This window comes from Chiroxiphia lanceolata, chromosome 4, assembly GCF_009829145.1.
Source record: "Chiroxiphia lanceolata isolate bChiLan1 chromosome 4, bChiLan1.pri, whole genome shotgun sequence".
NCBI lineage: Eukaryota > Metazoa > Chordata > Aves > Passeriformes > Pipridae > Chiroxiphia > Chiroxiphia lanceolata.
The window spans coordinates 54,313,038-54,334,506 of NC_045640.1; the positions used below are offsets into that span (position 1 = coordinate 54,313,038).

The 21,469-nt window shown below is 38.1% G+C and overlaps 1 protein-coding gene across 2 annotated transcripts in view; it reads right to left on the bottom strand.

Annotated features, from left to right (window-relative positions):
* The window catches only part of GRID2 (glutamate ionotropic receptor delta type subunit 2), a 695,515-nt gene that overhangs the window by 91,854 nt on the left and 582,192 nt on the right, over nt 1-21,469 (bottom strand). For both annotated transcript variants that reach the window (XM_032686347.1, XM_032686346.1), the window contains 2 exons: nt 12,802-12,940; nt 1,352-1,547 (listed from right to left, as the gene is read on the bottom strand). In XM_032686347.1, coding sequence (XP_032542238.1) covers nt 1,352-1,547; nt 12,802-12,940 — 335 coding nt within the window. The remainder of the gene's footprint in view (nt 1-1,351; nt 1,548-12,801; nt 12,941-21,469) is intronic.

The following is a 21,469-nucleotide window of genomic DNA, read 5'->3' on the forward strand; positions in this document are numbered from 1 at the left end:
GTATAACTTGGGAAGGCAAACCAAAAGGAAGACAGTTTTTTAAAATATATATATATATACAAAAGTCAAACCCTAGCTTTATCAGCCCCTTACAAACCGAGCTAAAATATATTTTCTCAAAAAAAGCAATTTCCTCTAGCCTATAAATCTTCAGACTTTTTTTCTTGCTCTTTCAGCTCATGACTTTATCTAAAGGGGTTTCAAAAATGCAGTTCCCCAGGGCCTCTCCTGCCTCTTCTTTTAAGCTGTTTAGTCCTCCAGAGGAGAAAATATGATCTTGGTTATCCAGAGGTTGGATCGGTGATTTTAGAACTCCAAAGAATCTTTGTTATTTTGTAGTTCTTTTATTATCAAGAGATCACTACTGATTACATCATTCTTTTTAACACACTTTTTTCTCTTGTCTGTATTCAGTGTGAAAACATCAGAAATCACAGGTTTTCCTGTCAAATGGATTTTGATGGAGACAAAAGGAGAGTTTTTCTGGATTTTTAGAAGTCTCTAAATCAAGCTTATAACAAGTAAGCACACAATTCATAGATATTTTGTCTAATCAATCTTCCCATTTTGAAGTTCAAAATAAAGTTAACAAAATACGATAATTCTTTGATTTGATTTAAAAATCTGAATATAAAGATAAAATGGTAGGCAAAAAGTTTGTATACAGTCACTCAATATACTGAATATGATAATTCTTTGATTTGATTTAAAAATCTGAATATAAAGATAAAATGGTAGGCAAAAAGTTTGTATACAGTCACTCATTATACTGAATATTCACTCATACTGAATCCTTTAATGGACTAGTGTTTCTATAAAAGCTGTAGCTGTCAATCAAAAATTGGGAGAGAGTTATTGAATTCACAAACATGCTTACAAAAATTGATTCCTACTCTCAAAGCCCACCACAGAAAGTGGCTGTGAGACTGTTCTTTAAAGCCAGATCATCTTTTTCTGCCTTCCTCTTTCAAAACAAACATGATTCATAGCTACAACTGAAAGCCAAGATTTTCAGCATCAAGAGTCTACAAAAATAAAATAATCAGTGTTCTAAGACCAGTAATCCTATTCCCATTTTGCATCCTGATAAATGCACTCATCTCCTATAAATACACCTATAAGTCCTTTTTTTGGCAAACAGTTGAGGTACTACATTTTAAAATGCTGTTAAAAACAAGCCACACAGCTGAGAAGTCCCAATGCTCTGTGCTGATGCAAAGGACTTGCAGAAATAGGTACCAGGCACGATCTTTATCTGGGTGCAAATGCATCTCTTATATTTAAATGCAACAACTAAACAAATGTGGAGTCACACAGAGCATCTCCAATGGGAAGCAAAATGTAAGCATACCTTTTGAATACCTGCGGTGGACTCCACGACGTTGTTCTCTGAGCCGTTACTTCTGTTAATCATCCTCCACATTTGGGAATACATGCCATCCCTCTCAAAAGGATTCATCCCCTTCACTCGGACGTGCTCATAGACTGCAGAGTCCAAGACAGTGCCATAAGGAATATCCGTCTGCCTCGAGAGATCCTGGAGAGACCTTAATTGTTGGTGAAGAAAAGAGACACAGGAGACTTGAAGCCACATTTTCAAGAGGAAGGAGCTGCAGGCAAGCAAAGGGCAATACATAGGAAGATAGCTGTCAAGACACCTTCTTTAGGTTTTTTTTTAATTATTTTTCCTTTTCTTTTTTCTTGAAAGGTAAAGCGAGACTGAAAATTTGGTTTTATGTTTTAAGACACAAGGAGGAATACAAAGGGAAAGGAAGGGGTGGAAAAAGTGAAAATGTATGGAAAGAGACAAACAGAAAGAGTAAGAGGATCCTGTCAAATGCCAAGATCCTTTTGGCAGGGGCAAAGGAGAGAAAGGGAGCACTGCAGTCTCTCCAGTTGTATGCAGAAGTTCAACAGAAGCTGGGTAACAGCCTACATGAGTACAGTTCAAACACACACTCTGCTGCTGGGGAGCTGGAGTGTTGGCACAAGAACTCACCAAATCTAGCCCAAAGCACCTGTGCTGAGTAACTCTATGTGCTGCTGGGTTACACTATGAAAGGCAGTTTTGTCATGGTATTCCTGCACTGAACTGTGCATCCATCACATAGGTCACATCCTATATTATTTTCAGCAATCAGATTTCTGTTGTGGTTTCACAAACTGATTTTTCATCAAAGTTCATGTTATTTACTCTAATAAATTTGTTCTGCTTTACATGTTATCTGGTTTTACCCTTCTTTGTAAACAAGAAAAATAATACAGTTTCTAAAGGATCCCAACTTCAGTATTTTCAACACAGATTTGGACTAAAAAAATTGTATATTATAACCCTTTAAAGTCTCCTTACCTCTTGGCCTTTATTTTCCCATCCTGTGGAATTCCTCTTCCGTACCTTTGATTCTTTAATGGCATTCATTAAAGTTTCAAAATAACTACTGCCATATGTCTCCTGCCTAAAACCCATTACAGCTTTCCCAGCACAAATTAATGGTATAAACTGCACAAATCTAGGGGTTGACACATAAGGACAAATCAAGGGGTAGAACACCATCTTAAAGAAGGCAATAGCAAACTGTAAAAGCTCATTGCAGATACAGAAAAGCAAACACAAATGTAGGAAACTCATCAAATTCCAAGTTGTGTTTCTGAAACATGTAAACATGGTGGCTACTGAAAATGGCCCTACAGATGGAAAAAAAGGGAATTCTTGGGTGTTCTGGGGATGGCACTGAAGAAAACAATAACCAAATCTCAAAAGATATGTATGTCTCTAAACAAAACAGAAAGCAGGAAAAGAAGAAATCAATAGAGCTCAATGGCGAGGGTTCAGAAGTCAGCTAAGTAAAAAAGAAATCCTTTGAAATTCAGACATATGGTCTTAGAAAAACATTGACCAAGAGCTAAATCCTAATCAGATAACATATAGTAACTACAAGGAAGGGATAAATTTAATTTTGATGAGTAAATAACTACTAGTATTAAACCCCCCAAAATCTTCTCCTCTTTCTCCAACAGGATGACATTCCTCTTCAACAGCTATCCTGCAAACAATTAAGACACATATGGAATCATCAAAGATGAGATGGCAGATGTAATGTGAATTTCCTGAAACCAAGTGTATTGGCCTTCTACTAGAGGACCAAGATATGACTTTTTCTAGGAGGAAAAATACGAGACTCTAGTAGACTAAGGCATCAGGAAAATAAGTACTGTGGTTAATTTGTAATTGAAAAGTAAAAAATAAATTATCAAGTCCAGATAAATACCTAGGAGTTCTGAAAGCTTAAATATGAAATGGTTGAGCTATTAGTAAAAATAGGAAACCTTGTTACAGCTGTGAGTGAAAGGGAAGCAGTAAATATTTTAAAAAGTGGCAATCGGGGGAATTGTGAAAGTAAACTACTTAGGTGATATTTTAGGTGATAAATTTAATAAATATAGTGAAATAAGGTTTGATACAATTTTAAAGATCAGTCCTAAAGCTTAGACATAGCCACCAGGTAGGTTTCTCCAGGGAAAGCAATTCAATCCTCTATTACACTTTGAAATTACTAAAAAACCCCAAGAATTTCAAAAGGGCCTTCATCTCATCAAACAATATACAGATGGTGGAAGACGCTGGATAGTCTTCAAACAAGGAATTTAGAAACACTTCCTGGCAACCCTGGGTAGCATTAGAAATACTCAGCCAGAGTGGATGCGCTTGAGGGATTTCAAGGGTAACAAGAACAGCTTTTGCAGAACTAAAAGCCTAAACAAGGAAAGTGTGAAGCTGTTGATGGGGACAGCAGACACAGCTAAAGCTGAGGCACTCAGTGCCTGCGTTGCCTCACTCTTCCTCAGCAAAGTCCCCCAGTAAGGTCTCTGGGAATAGAGGCAGGGTTCAAGGGAGCAATGAACAACCAGCAGGAAGTGGTCAGGTAAATTCCAACCAGACAAGGCAGGGATTGACTGGGATCACTAGACCCACAGAAGCCTATGGGACCTGGCAGGCTGCATAAAAGTGTGCTGAGAGAGCTGGCCAGCGTCCTTGCAGGGCCAGCTGCTTTGATTATTGAAAGGTGAAGGAGATCCCTGGCCACTAGAGAAAGAAAATGTCCAGACTATATTCAAAAAGATGAAAGAGATGATTCATGGAATTACAGCTGGTCATCCAACATCATGGAGTGAGTCCCCTTAGGCCACATTTCTGAGCATATGAAGGAGAAGCAGCTGACTGGCCATGGTCTACATGGATTTACCAAAGCTAAGTCATGCCTGACCAACTTGGCTGCCTTCTACAGTAAAATTACTTTGTTTGTGGACAAGATGAGAGAAACAGACATAGTTTACCTCAGCTTTATCAGGGCATTCAATACTGGCTCCCACAATATTCTTGAATCTAAATTAGGTCATTAGGTATGTCTGGGTGGGAAAACTGATAAATTCCTGATTGGATAGTCATGCTCACAGGGTAGCTCACGTGGAGGCTGCTAACAGGTACCAAAGAGGTCTAACCTGGGACATGTCTTTACCAATAACCCAGAGGAGGTAAGCAAGGACCCTCTTTTCAAGTTTGCTGATGACATGACATTGGGGGACCAGCTGACTGCTCAAGAACAGGCTGCTGTTTGGATGAACCAAGAAAGGCTGGGGGAATGGGGTGTGAAATTCAGCAAGGACAAATGCAAAGTCCTGCACCTAGGGGTGAATAAATCCCTGCAACAACCCAAGCTGGGGCACAGCTCTGCAGAAAGGTACCCCCATAGGCAGCAGTGGGCCTTGGTAAGAGCTTTGTTCTATTTTACCATTAGGCAAATTGTTGTGCAGAAGTAGTGTATTACTGTTGTGTTGACTGTCTATCTGTCAAAAGTATCACTGATGAAAGGCACTAGATAAATAGAACATACATCCTTTCTGTGTTACTGCTGCTGTTGCCAATACACTCCTCTATCTGGAAGTGTTGAGAAGTGCAATGAACTGTCACAGGATGCAAAATGTAATGTCCTGTGATTGTTGTGTTATTTCTCATACCAGAAAAGTATACAAAAAGTATTTATTGAGTCTCCAATTTCCAGCGACAACACCTACCAAAATTGCAATCATTATTTTACAAGTCTATGTATAGCCATATAATGTCTAGTATAATAAGCAACAGAGAATTTTTTGGATATATTATTCCTACGTGGTAAATAATTGATATGTGTAGCTGCTGCCACAAACCAGTATGGTTACAAACAGCACAAAAGAAAACCAGCTCCTCTGTATATCTTGTGGCTATAAAAGCAACTCCACTATTTTCAGAAAGGCAAACCAGCACAAGACATCAGCTGTCAGTCTTGAAGTGTACTACAGTCAGGTATGGGAAACATATTGCAAACAGGCTGAGAAGCAAGAAAGAATGCTATCACACACAAAGGCACCACCAGCAGGGAAATAACAAGGAGACGAATTATGTCAATGCCTTCAGGAAGGCATGTTGTAGTTGCCAAGTCTGGCATTAACTGCAGTCTGCAGTTCCTCATGGTTAGATGTGCTATCCTAAAACACAGGATGCCTCTCAGCTGCCCTACTCTGCATCTTTACACAGTTGCAGGTGAAGCTCCATGCTGAGAAAATGATGGTAGGGGGACAAAAGCAAGACAACTAGAAATGTAAACTCTACGGATGCACTAAACGCTGTTGTTGGCAGTAAACCTCAAGTTTTGGTTCACCTGATCATACACTGAGGAACAAGAAAGAAGTTTCAGAACCTTTGACATGTATATGTGTATATTCTGCTGCATAAGCAAGCTGCAAAAGCAGTAAAGATCTATCACATCAGTGGCTCCCTCCCCTCGCACAAACATGTAAAATGGGATCCTAATATATATGACCTCCTTCAGATGCTGGTTTTTTTATAACCTGCAACTCTGCAGACTACTGGTGTGACATTCAGAACCTAGAAGCTATTGTACAGCAAAACAAAGAGAAATGACAAACTTTGACAGAACTAACAGAATTATTAAACCATTGAGGTTCCTTTACCAAAGAAAGAACTTTTATAACTACTTTGCCTACAGCCTGGTTTTATAAGTTACGCATTGTTTGGAGTACCTCTATTCCTGGATTAAACAATTCATTCTCTTTTCAGACAAATGCATTTAGTGCACACACAAATCCTCAGCCACACTATGTCACCCAATCTCACCACACAGCTGCCACATCAGATCTCAAAATAAGGAAAAAGCACTTGTCAAGCTGATTAATTCCTACGGTACAGGGTTTGATGCCCAAATTCTGATACTGTTATCCACATTGAAATTTAGTTTTGTGATAGTTCTCCCTTGAGCTACCCGCAAAGCGAAACATACATCTAGCACGAGTAAGCAAATTATAGTCCAACATTTTAAAACTTTTATCTCCTTGAATTTCTAATTTTGAAGCAATAAGGTGGCAGGCACTGATCTCTTCTCTGTGGTGAGCAGTGACAGGACCCAAGGGAATGGCCTGAAGTTGTGTCAGGGGAGGTTTAAGCTGGACACTACGAAAAGGTTTTTCACCCAGAGGGTGATTGGGCACTGGAACAGGCTCCCCAGGGAAGTGGTCACAGCACCAAGCCTGACAGAGTTCAATGAGTGTCTGGATGATAATCTCGGGCACATGGTGTGAATCTTAAGAATGGTCCTGTGAAGCGCTAAGGGTTGGACTTGATGATCCTTGTGGGTCCCTTCCAGCTCAGCATATTCTGTGATTCTGTGAATGATGAAAACTGTTTAAAAACATAAAAAAAGCAGATATACTTGAAAAAAAAAGTTATAAAATAAAATACCTTTAACTGAGTTTGTATAAAGATAAATTCTACTTCTAGGGAAGTGACCACACAGTCAGGTCATAGTTCAGTTTATTTTTGGCTATCATTCATGCAGCATTGTGGGGAAAAATGTTATGTGTGGTCTTTATGGTATATTTTTTTATCACTGCAACTACTGGGATAATGCCAATATTATCCCAATATCAATATTATCTCAAATTAACTAAGTTAATAGGACTATTCTGAGGATGATTTGAGTAATTTGAGGATGAATTATTAACAGATACATGTATTTTCCAGCATTTGTTGATCTTGTTTAGTATTCTGCACCTTAATTAGGCAACAGTTTTCAGGTCACTTTCATTTTATGGCTTAGAAAAAATTAATTATTTTGTAATTAAAAAAATTATCTCTGCTTCCAGCTAGAAGAGAAACGTAGTAGGATTGGGATATGTTTCTTTCTCCAAAGCACACTCTGCTCCATAAATTCAAATCCTAGACTCAGAATTGGTAACGTTCACATATGTCAGCCAAAAGACTTAAAAAAATACACAAAAAATGTTGAAAAGCTAAAGGTCAGCTCCATAAAGAAATAACCAAATTTCTTTTTAGATGATTAAACACCACTGAGATCAGATACTTGGGCATCAACATATCTTTGTAGATCTGGGTTATAGATCAATTTAGGCTAGCTGTGTTTGACTTCACTGTTGCACAGAGCTGTCTCTAAGAAGTAGTCACTAAATTTTTGGCAAAACATAACTGATGTCATGGCTTACACTGAAGTCTTTATTTATGAATAATTCAGATAAAGTTTTCCAGTTCTTTTTTTGTTTGCTGGTTTTATTGGTTGGCTGGGCTTTTTTCCTAGGACAGTAAGGATTAATTCACAGGTAGACTTATGCTTAGGGAACAGGGCACATTAAGCCAAGAGATTTAACTGTTGGCAGGGACAGCTGTGGCAAAAAGTAGTAATACGGCTTGCTAGCCAGGTTGAAGTTCTGGGTGAACCATGCTAAACGAAAGATTAAAAAACATTCTGTTTTTCAGCATCAGGAAATATCTAATTACTGAGTTCTTGTGTAATCCCCTTGCAGAAGTCTTCTAGTCAGTTGTGCTGAGTTGTTTAAAGCCTTGGGGACATCTTAGCTTCAAGTGAATCACTGTTTAAAAAAATGTCGTGAAAAGAATGACTGGGCAAGAAAGACAGGCTTTACCTCTATGCCTCCAGTATTTGGAGGCAGAGGTCTCACCTATCAAATAAGACATATTAGTTGTAACATGGAGAGCATAATGTGAACTTCTTGTTTTACAGAAGACACAAGATGCAGACTCTTCCCCATAACACGTACAATCTGAAGTCTTAAGCTTCCACACTTTTAGGAGTGGATTAAACTCGAAACCATCTAACACTGGCCTTTCATATGACAAATCCTTTGACTCCTCTGTCCACCCCACTCCTCCAATCTTCCTGCAAAATTTCAGTGCCCATGAGAAGGTAGTGACATCCTCCTCTAACCCAGAAAAAACAGTGCAGTAGTTTGAGTAAAATCAATCTCTACCCATGGACTCTAATTCTGTCCTAAAGGAATCATAAAACACAATAATGCCAATAGTGGCTCACTGATTAAATCCACAGCACCTATGAGAAATAGCTCACGACCTCCAAATTTATATGGCATTTACCAAGGAAAGCCACTCTTAATTACTATTAATTAATGTTGCATTTGAGACAGTGATCTTAAGATTTAAAGAGCAGAGAAATTATGCTTTTCTTTGCTGCCACAATGTTTTGGCATTTGAAATGCTGAGTGTCTTGATTTAAATGTCATTTGCAATGTGGGTTAAGTGCGAACAAAAGATGCATCCAGGAACTACTTTATAACTTGAGTGCCTCTACTCTTAATATTGTGTATTGGCAGAAAATGAAAAGCTGAGCTCCTGAAGGTATTAAAAGTAGCTGTTAGTCTGCAAAAAGAGATTAATGTCCACTCTTTTCCTTCTAGTTCTTCTAAATCAATTTAAAAACTGTAACAATTTGATTCAAATTGAACACTGAAGCAGGGCACGAATGCCATCAAGTGAGGTTATACAGAAAAGATCTACTTCAAGACTCTCTAGGGAAAGGGTACATTTAACTAGGCCTCCCTAGTGCACTGACTAACAAAATTCTGCATGCTTTGCTTCTCAGAATAGAATTCTGGATACCATGAGGAACTGACTAGGAAGAGTGACCCAGCCTTCATACCAGACAAGAAAGGGAAGCTGCAAAAGCTCTGAACACAAACTGGCTTCATATCCAAAAGTTGAAATGCAGTAACTACCAAAAAGTTTCACAGAAATGGAATATGCTGTGACTGCTTGAATCCTCGTATCTTTTGTAAAAGATATCACAAGGATCATACCTTCAACAACACACTGTAATATCTGATGCTAGCTGGAAATCGGAAATGAAAACCTATTAACTACTTGTTATATCTGTGCAAACCTACTGACTTCAATTTCTTTCATTTTTCTGACTTCTCTGAAGCTGGCTGGATACTACTACAACCAGAATCTCGATTACTTTCTCCAAATGCTCATACTCATTTCCATCCTGGCCTTCAAGGCTCCCCAAGGTACAATTTGAACTGCTAAAAAAAAAAAAAAAAAAGTGGAGCATCAGCTTTTTTCTTTATTGTTTATTCATGTTTTCCACTTTGCAGTAATTCAGCATGGTAAACAAACAGCTTCTCTCTTATGTGCTGGTTTCAGTTCCAATGTTGGCAGTTTTGTAAACTAAAGTTTTACACTCCTGCCGTAGTTAGGATAACTTCATTCCCTAATGGATACTTAACACATTTAATTACTCTATTTTTGAGCTGAAAGTGCTGTTGAAAAATGTCTCTGTTCTTTCATTCCAGGAGCTCTCCAGCTGCAACATTTTCTACTGAATAAAACATTTTCAGTGACTTTGCCCATAAATAATACAGCACAAAGACCAATGTAGTCCCAACTGTACAAAACAACCTCAGATTTCCACTGAGGGTTTTCTAGTGACATCATAATAAACTGCAAGAAAAAGCTGAAGATGTATTAAATTATAGTTTGGGTATATTTTATTCTTTTTTTAGACATGATAAGAAAACACAGACATTTTTCACAGTAATTTGAACATTTTTCTGGACTACTTCAAAACTAGAAGGGGCATGATTTTAAAACAGGATGCAGAGGCATATTTCATTCTTGAAAGGACAAACTGAATGACTGAATATATCACTATTATTTATTTTCCATGTAAAAATTCTCATGTTTTTTTCTTCACAGTCCTTACTCAAATTTAAAGCTTTTTAAACTTAGAAAAACCCCCCAAAAACCCAACTTCCCTCAAAACCTCTCACTCAGTGTCGACAAACATTGACACAGAATATCATTTTACTCCCCTATACATTTTGAAGGGATTGTAATTGAAACTATGGAGTCAGTTGGGTTGTGTCAAAGTCCCCTGCAGCATTCCATGATCTCAAAGTCTGTTATTCAGAACAAAAAAGAAAATGATAACTTGTTTTAATTGTTTAATAATTTGCTGATGTGATTTTAGTCTCATTTACATATCTCTGTCTTAGAGTATTTAGCCCTCTAATAGAGGAAAGCATTGGGGTTGTTATCCCAGAAAGGAAGGGTAACGAAACAGCCATAGCAAACTTCCAGTTAGGAATGAATAAGAACTGGGCGACGTGGGCCAAGGGACACCCAATAAGCAGGGAGAAAGGGTTCATGAAGTGCGAGAGGATGCTCCTAATGGGGAGAGTCAGGAGACAACCAGGCACTCGAAGTTAGACTGCTTGTGCTCTTGGTTCTGAAATTCATTTTCCAAATGAAACTTGCAAATGAAACTTGTCTGCTATTGCAGATGTTTACTTGCCTATGTGCCATGAAAGCCTGGATTGGTTTTAGTATGTAGAAAATCCTCACCTAGAGGAAAAGTGCCTTGGTGTGAGCATGGTGACCGGCTGCCATGCAGTGCTGCTTGATCCTAACCTATGAATTCGCAATAGGCCAAGGCTCCTCCTACTCAGTCTGCAACAGCGGCTCGCTGTCTCAAGGGGAATTTCAGAGAGGTTTGGAAAGCAGCTGAACTAGAGGCAGAAAGACCTTAGAGGATGATACACAGAAGTCAGGGACTTGAATCAATGACTGAGAAAACTGAATTTTCCCTCAGGCCATCATTGAGCCTGACTTGAAGGTCAGGTTCTTAGCTTTCCTGGAGGAAGAAATACAGCAGAATGTGCCTCTTTTGCAAAGAAGGATATATGGGAAAGGCTAACTTGTCACTCCAACATATGGAGTTGTTGCCTCAAGATTAAAAACCTGCTATGAAGAAATGGCCAGCTGCCCCTTGGAGTGCTTGGCTAGCTAATGCTTCACTGTATTTTCTAGTCTCTGCTTTGAGCCAAGAGTGAGCATTTGAAGGTGGAGGAGGTCACTGGTGCATTGGGAGTGAGGATAACTCAGCATGCAGCTTGCTGAAGGAGAGGAGACTTGTCCTAGTTAGAGCAGCCGGGACCAGTTCGTCACTGTGTGGGTGTAACCCAAACTGTGTATTCTACATCCTCTATGCCATTTCCCAGGAACTGTTAACAATAGACCATTTGCAGCAGCTGCCCAGAGCACACCTGGCCCCTCAGGCTATAAGCTAGGTGAGATAGGAGGATGTTCCTGTCCTTATACCAATGACTCAGGTGTGATAACTCCCCTCCAGGGAGTCATTAGCACCCCCACACCCAGCCTGAGTGGTCATGTCTGCTAATGGGCCACCAAGGATTCCAAAAATATCTCACGACTCACAATCACCCATTGTGGAACTCCCTGCCCTGGGGGAGGTACTGGGCATTCCCAGTCAAACCTGAGGTCATATAATCTTGGGGTCTTGGGACTTCTGGGCCCACTCGTAGGATCCAGAGGAGGACCAGAACCTCAACCAGACTGCAGCCATCACTCTTGAGTGGACTGCGATCACCACCCTCGACCAGACTGTGACCAGCACTCTCACCAACAGATCTTCTTTTCCTTTTACTTTGGACCCAGGGGGACCACGTGGGGCTCAGCACGGGGGCCAACGAACATCATTCTGTTTGTGCCCCAGGGCGCTGGGTTATACATCTGGGTTTTGTGGGCTAAAACCAATTGTTTGTATAATTGTATTTACTGTATTATTTTTATTAAACTGTAATTCTGACTTATAATACCTTTTGAGTTGGGTTCATTTCTCCTCCTGGTTTGTCTTTAAATCAGCACAATACTGGAGTACAAAAGGTCAGAGAGAGGGTAGGAGGCCTAGAAAGATTCCTGTGGTATGGAGAGATGGTCTGCAAAAAAGGACTGGAATGTATGACAGAAAGAGAGTTCACTATAAAAGGGACAGGTAAAGACAAGGACACTCATGTTAGGGAGGCCTCAAGCAAAAGAACCAATAGATAAAAAAGAACAATGTGATCTGCTTGTGTGGTAAGAGATCACCCGAGAGCAGAAGGAGCAAAGTGACTAATGAGTGAATTTTTTATGGTTTGTTACTGCTAACACATCTTTGCCTTGGCAAGAATAGGTGAATTCAGCTTTGAGCTCTCCATACATTGAAGAAGCATTGGGTTCTCCCTGATCAAAGTGTCAGAACACAAGTATTGTGGGATACGCCTGAATAGAAAGCATAGCTGGTATACACAGCAGCAATTTATACTTTCCCATTTCGAGCACTAATGCACTGGTTATCTCAAACTCAATTGCTTCTTTCAAAATACGTATGTGTGCATATATACATATGTATGTACGCCACAGGGAAAAGTATCTGCTAGAGGCCAAAAATTTTGATCCTAAAAACAACGTGTCTCCAGGGAGACTGACAGTCTATGGTATATTGTTATTTTTCCAGCTTCTCAGGATGATAAAAATTTATTCCTTTTATCACATTTAAGTAGAACATTCATACCCCTCTACATGTATATTTATGTTCGCCCTCCTTTCCCTTGAATCATTCTTTATCAACTTACTGGATGGAGTTCTCAATGCGTGTGATGGTGAGGAAAGCTGCTAGGTTTGCTGTGTAGGAGGAGATGACAATCAAAGCAAAAAGCCACCAAGCTCCCATCATCAGTCGGGTTGCCAGGGTTGTGTATGGAACCTCTCCTCCTGTGGGAAAGAAAAAAAAGCAAGAGTTTTCATTTAGCAGAAGGGAAACCCAGATCCTCATTGTTCATGCATTGCTCAGGAGAACCAGACTCCAGGGTCAACAGGGTAAAGCAGTTTACTAAAGTCTGGTGCAGGACTTGGAGCCACACTTTCTATCCAACAAAAGGACTGAAGGAAGCCCACACTGTCAGTTATCATTTCTGTATTTAATCTCTTTTGCTATTGTGCCTTTAATGGCAATTCATTTGCCAGTCCTGTCCAGTAATGGAAATAGACTTCAAGATGTCAGAACAAAACCAGCAAAAGTAAATTCCTACAATGGTCTTTCCTTAGAGATCTTATCTACAAACCTTAATTAAGTTTTTCTTTCATTCTGGGGAACATAAAGTCAAAAAACCCCATTAAAACACAATTACTTTTCACAGTTCTCTAGGCAGGCAGATGCTCATGAGAACCATATGTATGTGTACGACTTGCTGCAAGTGAACTTGGACATGCAGGAAAAAAAAGTCCCATGTATTGAAGAATAAAGCAAAAATTTTTTTGTATTCCCATAGTTGCTTTCCTTTAAAATCCTACTGCCATGAAAACAGAACATTAGCAGCAATTAAGCCTATCAGGATAAGCTGCATACCACCGCCTGTGTGACCAGAGCCCAGCTAGGCAAGCCATGAAAAGCAGCATTTTTTATTCAAATAACTGCCCAAAACACACTAGTTTGGAGTGTTTGCAAGGGCTCTTTGAGTTAAAAACATATGAATCACAGATTTTTAGATGAAGGAAAGTTAATTTTTTAAAAAATGAATTTAAAAATTATGCATGCAGCATAAGTTTTGTCACAGCTACAAGTAATTAGGAGAGACAGTGAATACAACAAACACCCACAGTCAACTGCTCAAGATGTTCACCCTTTTCTTCTCCCTCGACACTCAGCAAATTTGAAAAGTTGACATTACTTTTGAGGTAGCTTTCTCAGATGCAAAATGATGGTACAATATCTAGGATTTGCAAAAGCAGTCTGTTACTTATTCAATCCTCTGTACGTAGTTTTTTTTTACTTATGTAATAACTCCTTCATGTTTCCCCAGCAAGTAGGTTTAAAGGGAATACAAATTACAACTATTCCCACCCCACGAACAAATAATTTTCAATTAAATACAGAAAATAAATATTTAATAAATGCTATATATGAAGGATCATCTTACTTTTTTAGCAGTTTGTCTTACCTACACAAAGCACTGGGAACTCTGCATCACCATTCAGATTTGAAGCTTATGTGCAGTTACTATATGTGAAGTAATAACTGACTCCACTCATTTATACTTTTGGTATTTAAACATTGAAATTCTTTGCCTTTCGAGAATTCCAGCATTGAAAGACAAAATCTATGTTAGATCAGCGCAGCTGGAAATTAATTTTCTTTTATTTCCAAGATGCCATGTAATTGTCTGAAATAAGAATCTACTGATCTGATTGGGAGATATTATTTCAGTCTAAGGATTATTGAAGATGAACACTAACTTCAACATCTGAAGATTTGGTTTTCAGTGCTGCATAAATTTTAAATTATTTTTAATAGATTATTTCTACTTTACAACAGTTTTTGCAATGTCTTTGGAATACATAATTTAAAAATGATTTTTTTAATAAAATGAAAAGAGCAGACAGTTATATTAATTTATTAGAAAATGCTGTTTGTCTTTTTAACTTTCAGGTGCCAATCCCTGCAGATAATCTTTACATCGAATTGAAATGGGTAGCGTGATTAAGAAGAAGCCAATAATCTCCTGGACATCCTTGCATTTTTGTTTTTCAGTTTAATGAATAAAGCTCTAAACTGTCGTAGTTTTTAATTGAAATTAAATGTCAGAAAAGAGAGGACCATTGAAAGTGACACATCTGCCTTCTGGTTTCCAAGTGAGGACGCTGTGCAATAAATGAATATGAAAGCCATTACAGATCCCTAAGCTACAGCATTTCCTACTGTTCATACAGTGTAGCTTTCCCCTACATCAGTACGGTTGTTCCCCCTATTCATTGTTACTTTTTCCTTCTTTCCCCCATGTCAAAAGTAGACTTTAAAACCCATGAATGCTGGTTAGCCCAAGTGCTTTTAGCTCATCCAGGTATTTGTGTAGTCTTGTTCCTAATTCACAGTCATACCTTGTATATCAGAAGTCAATAAACAAAGCTTGAGACCAAAACTTGTATCTGAGTACATGTACAATAAACACATATCAAAATAATTCAGCACTCCTCTAAAAATCCTTGCACTGAGCCTTCTTAAAACACCATTTCTAAAGCAGGGCTGAGACCACAACTGCCTAAGTGCATGACTTTTAAGCTGTACAGGTAGGGTACTTCACCTTTCCCAGTGGAAGAAGGATAAACAAAAATCAAAGGAGACCTTTTACTGTCATGGTATAATTTCTTTGGTATCTGTTAGGAGACTTAATGCGATACAGTCTTGTTCCATTGTACTGTTTGCTAAAACACTTCCTGCACCATGACAATTCACCTTAAGAAATCTCTTCACTCTCCCCAGTTTTGTTTCTGGGGACAAAGTTTCCAAAGTTTTCTTTCAGTCCAAATTTACGTGTTTTCTCAGTGCAAAAGAGTACCAATTCACTCAGGAGAGCAACAATCACTGGTTTTCCACGAACATTACCACGATAAAGAGCTACAGACCTAACAGACACTATTCTTGATTCTAAATGCAGAAGGGACATGCATGCAAACCTCCCTGAGCTCTGTTTTCCTATATCTAGTATGATTTTCAGGTGCATCAACATCTTTATGGATGACAACGTATTCCAGTTACAAGGGGCTATGCACAGCAAACACAGCAGGGGAGCCAAGAAAATGGAACAAATCTTTGCCTGCTATTTTATTTTGTACCACACCAGCAAAACTTAATAACCCCTAATGGCAAAGGGGACCACTTGGTGCCATGTAAACACACACTGATGACCAGAGTAAAATCTGTTCTATCATACCTCATTCCTATAGCAAAATTCATCAATGGGAGTTACTATACTGGCTGTGGTTACACTAAAAACACTACTGTTGTAGCATGCTGAGCAACACTTTAAAGTACTGAGCTCCACTCATGAAACAAGTGGAAATCAAAGAAGATAGTCAGCAGTCCTGGAGTTGCTTTGTCATCCTGAGAGACAGATCTCAAATGAATACAGAGGCTATATTATTCTCTATCTTGGCCTTTCCAATATACTGGCAGAAGGGTTTAATGCAGCACAAAATGAACCTGTAGATCACCTATGTTGTGGCTACAGCTCTGAGTATAATTCATCTGACACATGATGTGTGCTAATATCCCTTAAAAAATCTAATCTGCCTTTAAAATTTTCAGATTGCATATGCAGGAAGGAAAAGACACTTTCCAGAGTAAACTGAACTAGAAAAATCAATCTTCTTGGTAGTTTCCTGAAAAAGTTGAATTACTGTAGAAGTCAGAGTGAAAGAAATTACTTTTAGTCCTCCCAGGCTCATCTAATGCAACTCTGCTTCATCAATCCTAGACTACTTAATGCTGGCCTACTTCAGATGACAGGCTTAGACTGCAACTTATCTTATAAATTTTTGTTTATTCCCATTTCTTTCCAAGTGCTTCAAGCTAAATAGAAGGCAAGAAAAACAATGCATTGTCTTGACAATGCAAACAATATAATGCATAATTACGACAGATCTAAATATCAGGAAAAACCCACCTTAGGAGATACAATGTGAACCTATACAATTCCCATACAGATTTTTAATACTTTTAAAATTATTCTCCCTCGTTAGCAGTCAGTTTAAAAGTTTCTTCAAGTCAAAAATCACAAGAGAGGATTACGGGCAAGAAGGAGGGATGAAATCATGGAACAAATGGGAAAATAGGGAAATTGAGGATCACATCCTGGTGAGATCTTGGTATTTCATAATTCTGGACTAAAACTGAAGAATTCAAAATGCATAGGCTCTTTGTCCAAACATCTTTTTCTCAGGATTTGTCAATTGTTTGCTTGAAGAAAAACTGTGTTCATTTGCGTAGTTCAGAACTGTAACAGTGTTTCAGATGGAAACGAAAAAAATTCTCGTTTGTGGACAAAAATAAATGGTGCAATGTTTCTTGAAGCAGTTTCAGCTGCAGTTGGTAAATAAAAGGGTTCAAACCTGGTGGCAGCCATCTTGTTGAAAAGTAATGCAATTCTTGTTACTATTCAATCCAGGCAGTAAACATGCAAGATAAGTTGTCTCTCTCTGATTTAATATCAGGTTAAGAACTTAATTGTGATTGTACAATACTTATAAATAAAATTACTTTGCTCAACAGCTCAAAAATTCTATTTTTACTATTATTAAAGCAAATAGCTTGGCAGCATAGAGCCCACAATGTTGAGATATTCTCAACAGAATTGATTATGAGAAATGAGCCTTTTGAAGATTAATTATTGAAATGTACTTTATAAACAACTACACACGCAGAGAAAACCCATAAATCACCATTATTCTATGTCCTGGATTCCATAACTAAACTAAATGATGTTTCTGAGGGGAATTGAGAGCTGGACTGGGAGTCTGCTGCAGCTACTCCAAGAGAAGGCTCTATCCTTCCACAGGAAGGACACTACACAAATCATGGCCTCTATTTGTGATAACTACAACTGCCAGGGAAATACCAGGGACTAGATTTTTAATACAGGTAAAACCCAATTTGTCACCAGTACTTACCATCAAGGCTACCTTACTATTCTCACTGTAAGAATGTATCTCAGTTATGAATAACTTTGTCAAATTTCAATCACCTAACATGCAATATTCTCTGCAAGAGGCCTGGAGTGACCTGAATTTATGTTTAAGGAGTTTTCCAGATAATTTAGAGAACCATGAAAAACACATTAATTGTGACTGTTTTGTTGAGGAGCTGTAATACTATCAAACTTGAAAGCAAGAATCTTGACTGTGCTTGGAAAAGGAAGGTGAAAAAATAATAGGGTGGGTTATCTGGGGACAAAGTTTGATTTTGCTTTTTCTTACAAAAAATTCTGTCCACATTCAGTGAATTATTGGCCTTTGATAAAAAACACAAAGGACTGGGAGTTGGCTGCAATTTAGCCTTCAGCTTGTTAGAACAGTCACATCAATTATGCTGTGCATCTGCAATTTCCATAAATAAAGAAGTGTAGACTTCTGTTGCAAATAGTTTAGATCAATGTACGTCTTCTGTTTTCTTTGTAAAAGGGACATTAATAGAGAGTGGGTGTAAGGGAAGTAGTTTACATTAACAAAGAGGCAAAGGCATTTTATATTTCCACTATTTCTTGCTATGAGAAACAAAACCTAAAGTTTGACTGAGCTCTGTTATCTTTACAAAACTCTGCAAAGCAGAGCTCTTCAAAGGCAGAATCTTTCAGGGCATTAGCTATTGCTATTGTTCTGTTAAAAACTTCCTTGATAATATAAAATCTCTCCTGTTTTCAATTGGAAATTTTCAATTCAGTACAGGACAAAAAATACAGTCAATGAAGCCTACACCTTTTTCTACCAGCTGTGAAAGAAATGCAGCTTCAAAGTTGTCAGAAAGTCTCTCATCATGAATTTTTCTTCCTTTCTTTTCGTTTTTTCTAATCCATATTTTCCCATTCTTCCTTGAACTATGCAGAATGTGTTAATTTCCATAACATTTAAGCTGGCATGTCATAACTTGAGTTTGTAATATTACATTTTGTGCTGAAGTTAACACCCATTGACCACAGCAGGCACAACGTATTATTCTACAGGAGAATACAATCCCTTGAATTGTAATGCCTTCCAAATAAGCTTGTAAATCAGTGGCTGAATTCCCTATCCTTGCAAATATTGGCAGATTGCAGAAGATTGAGGCTGGGGAAGGAACTGATCATGAGGCAGGGCTGGCAGCCAGATTCTACAAGGTCTGGACAAGTTCGAGAGCTAGGTATTGCTTTTATTCAACCCACCACCTGTTCCTCTTCTAGCATTTTGTTTTTATTAAAATGTAGTGTTGTGTTTTGTTTCTTTTTAAAAATTATATATGAAAATAGACATCCAGATATTTTGTTTCACATATGAAATATTTCTACAAGTCTTAACTTCCTTAAGTAAACTGCATCTAGGCATTATTACTACACTGTGATAATACTCCAGATATATTAGGAATTGCTTTTTGGGTTACTGGAAGTAGTAGGATTGGAAGGGAAACAATTTTTTTTATTTTTTACTGAAGTGATTCTAAAAGTTTCCATCAAATCCCAAAGTTCAAGTAATTTTTTCTAATAAAATAGTAAAAGTCATGTGCAGTGGGGATTTTCATTGTCAAGATATTCTCACATATCAGTTTGCTAAAAATAAACGTGAAGTAAATCAGAAAAAAACCAATTTCTAAAGAATGAAACAGTTAAAATGTTGAAATATTTAGAAATTATCATATTTTCTTCTATTTCATAAAAAAACAACTTAGTGGAGCCTTTGTAAATTAATGAAAATTTAGATATTCATTAATCTTAAAATATGAAATATTAGATGAACTTTCGATGTTTATCTTCCTAGCATACAATTGATGGAGAAGAACATTTTCATATTCCTACTCCAACAGCAGCAGAGCTCTTCTGAGTTTATAGCTGGCCTGTTCTTTTCACTGAACACAAGTCCTTCATATGTCAAACACTGTGCTTAAGGCACAAACCAAACATATCCTAACTCTGTCTAGAGTGAAAATCTCTTGTGTATTCTCTGTTTTTCATTTCCCAGCATTATTCTGTCTCTTCAAGTACTGTGCATTATAAAGCATTTTTCTCTATGCCACTGGTATACTTAACCATAGACATGCTTAATTCCTTTTTCTACAGCCTTCCTCTGCCTTTTCTGGAAGATTTTGGGAAGGATTGTTGTTGCACTCATTGAGAAATGCTAATGTTTTGTATAAACATGTAACTTCAATACCAGACTATTTTAATGGTGATATCTTTTGGAACTGTTAAGTGTCTGTTTATATTTCTTAGGTCTTTCAAGTTGTTACATCTGTATTTTAAGATGGAAGAAAAACTTGAATTCAAGGTTCAGTTTGGTCTTTAGGTATACATTAGATTTTTTTGTCAGCTTTCTAAAACCTGCCCAATGCTCCAAGACTCAAATCAAATAACAGACATCCTGGAAGCTACTCACGAAGCTCTCTTAAAATTTTGGTTTTTAAATCTGTCTGAATTTGCCGATTTGAAAATGTCTGATGTCAGTAGCTGCCATTTAACAGTCACTACATGGAAAGTATTTAATTTGCTTTTCAAAAATACAGAAGAGATATATTTATTGCCTTTCTGGCATAACTATTTTGAATAGTATCACCTTAACCTAATGCACCAATGCCATTAAGGTTTCTTTAGCTCCTAGTAAAATTTTCAAAACCCTCCTTCCTGTTGTTGTCAGCTTTGACTCACCTCTGTGTACACTAGCTCCCCATGTCATTTTCTTCTGAAGTCAGCAGTGTCTAACACTTTTGTGCAACGTTCCTTTTTCTTTCAATATGCTCTCTATGTGCATTCCACATTGTTCAGCATGGGCAGCTTGAGGCTTGAAACATACACCACTCAGATTGAATGCCCCTATTATACCCCACATTTTCCATTACGCATTACAGATATGCACTATGAGAGCCAATCATCCTCAACTCCAGTATGATTTCATGGTCCACAACAGATATTGATTCCCACCTCATTTTGTGCTCCAGCCATTAGCACACAGTCACAGAAAAAAGCCAAGATAAGTTCTTTACAAGCTCTCAACCTCTGGAATAACTAATGCCATTTTGACATAGTGACACTCTTCTTCCCCTTTTGCCCACCTCGTCCGTCTGGCTTTCAGTATTTCAAAGCATCATATGTTCCCACTAGATTCCAGAAACACCACGAAGACCAAATCTATATTTGTATGAATTTAGCTGTTCGTGTTTATTACTCAGATTTCTTACACTGGTCTATAGGCAATTAAAGAGTGTGTCCACTTTATCATTTGGTGTCCTGAATAATTTTCTTGCCCCTTAACGTCTTACTTCTGAACTAAACAATCACTCACTCTCTCCCACTTGTTGTTAGTCTAATGATCCCCTGACTAATCTCATTACATTTGCTCTCCGCAAGATTGTTTCCTTTCAGCTGGGTGGGAAGCACTGTCCTCATTGCACTCCCAGAAGGGAAGCAATGATGCACAAAAGAAAGCTTTCCTCATTTATTTCTCCCCTCTATGTGACAGGGAGAAAATCCAAGACTATAAGTCCTCTCCTTCAGGCTTATTTCAAATCACTCCTAGTTATCTAAAATCTGTGAAGGAGTCTGAGAAGCTGCATCTTATACATGCTTAAAGATCCTTATCACCAACTCCGGAAGCCGGCTAACCTGAGGGTATATGCACAGTCTTGTGCAGGCAGATGAGTCTTTCCCCAAACTTCTAGCAAGGAGCTCCAATCTGAAAGAGAGATTATCATGCTACCTTGTCACTCTCTGTTACTGCTGGCCAGTA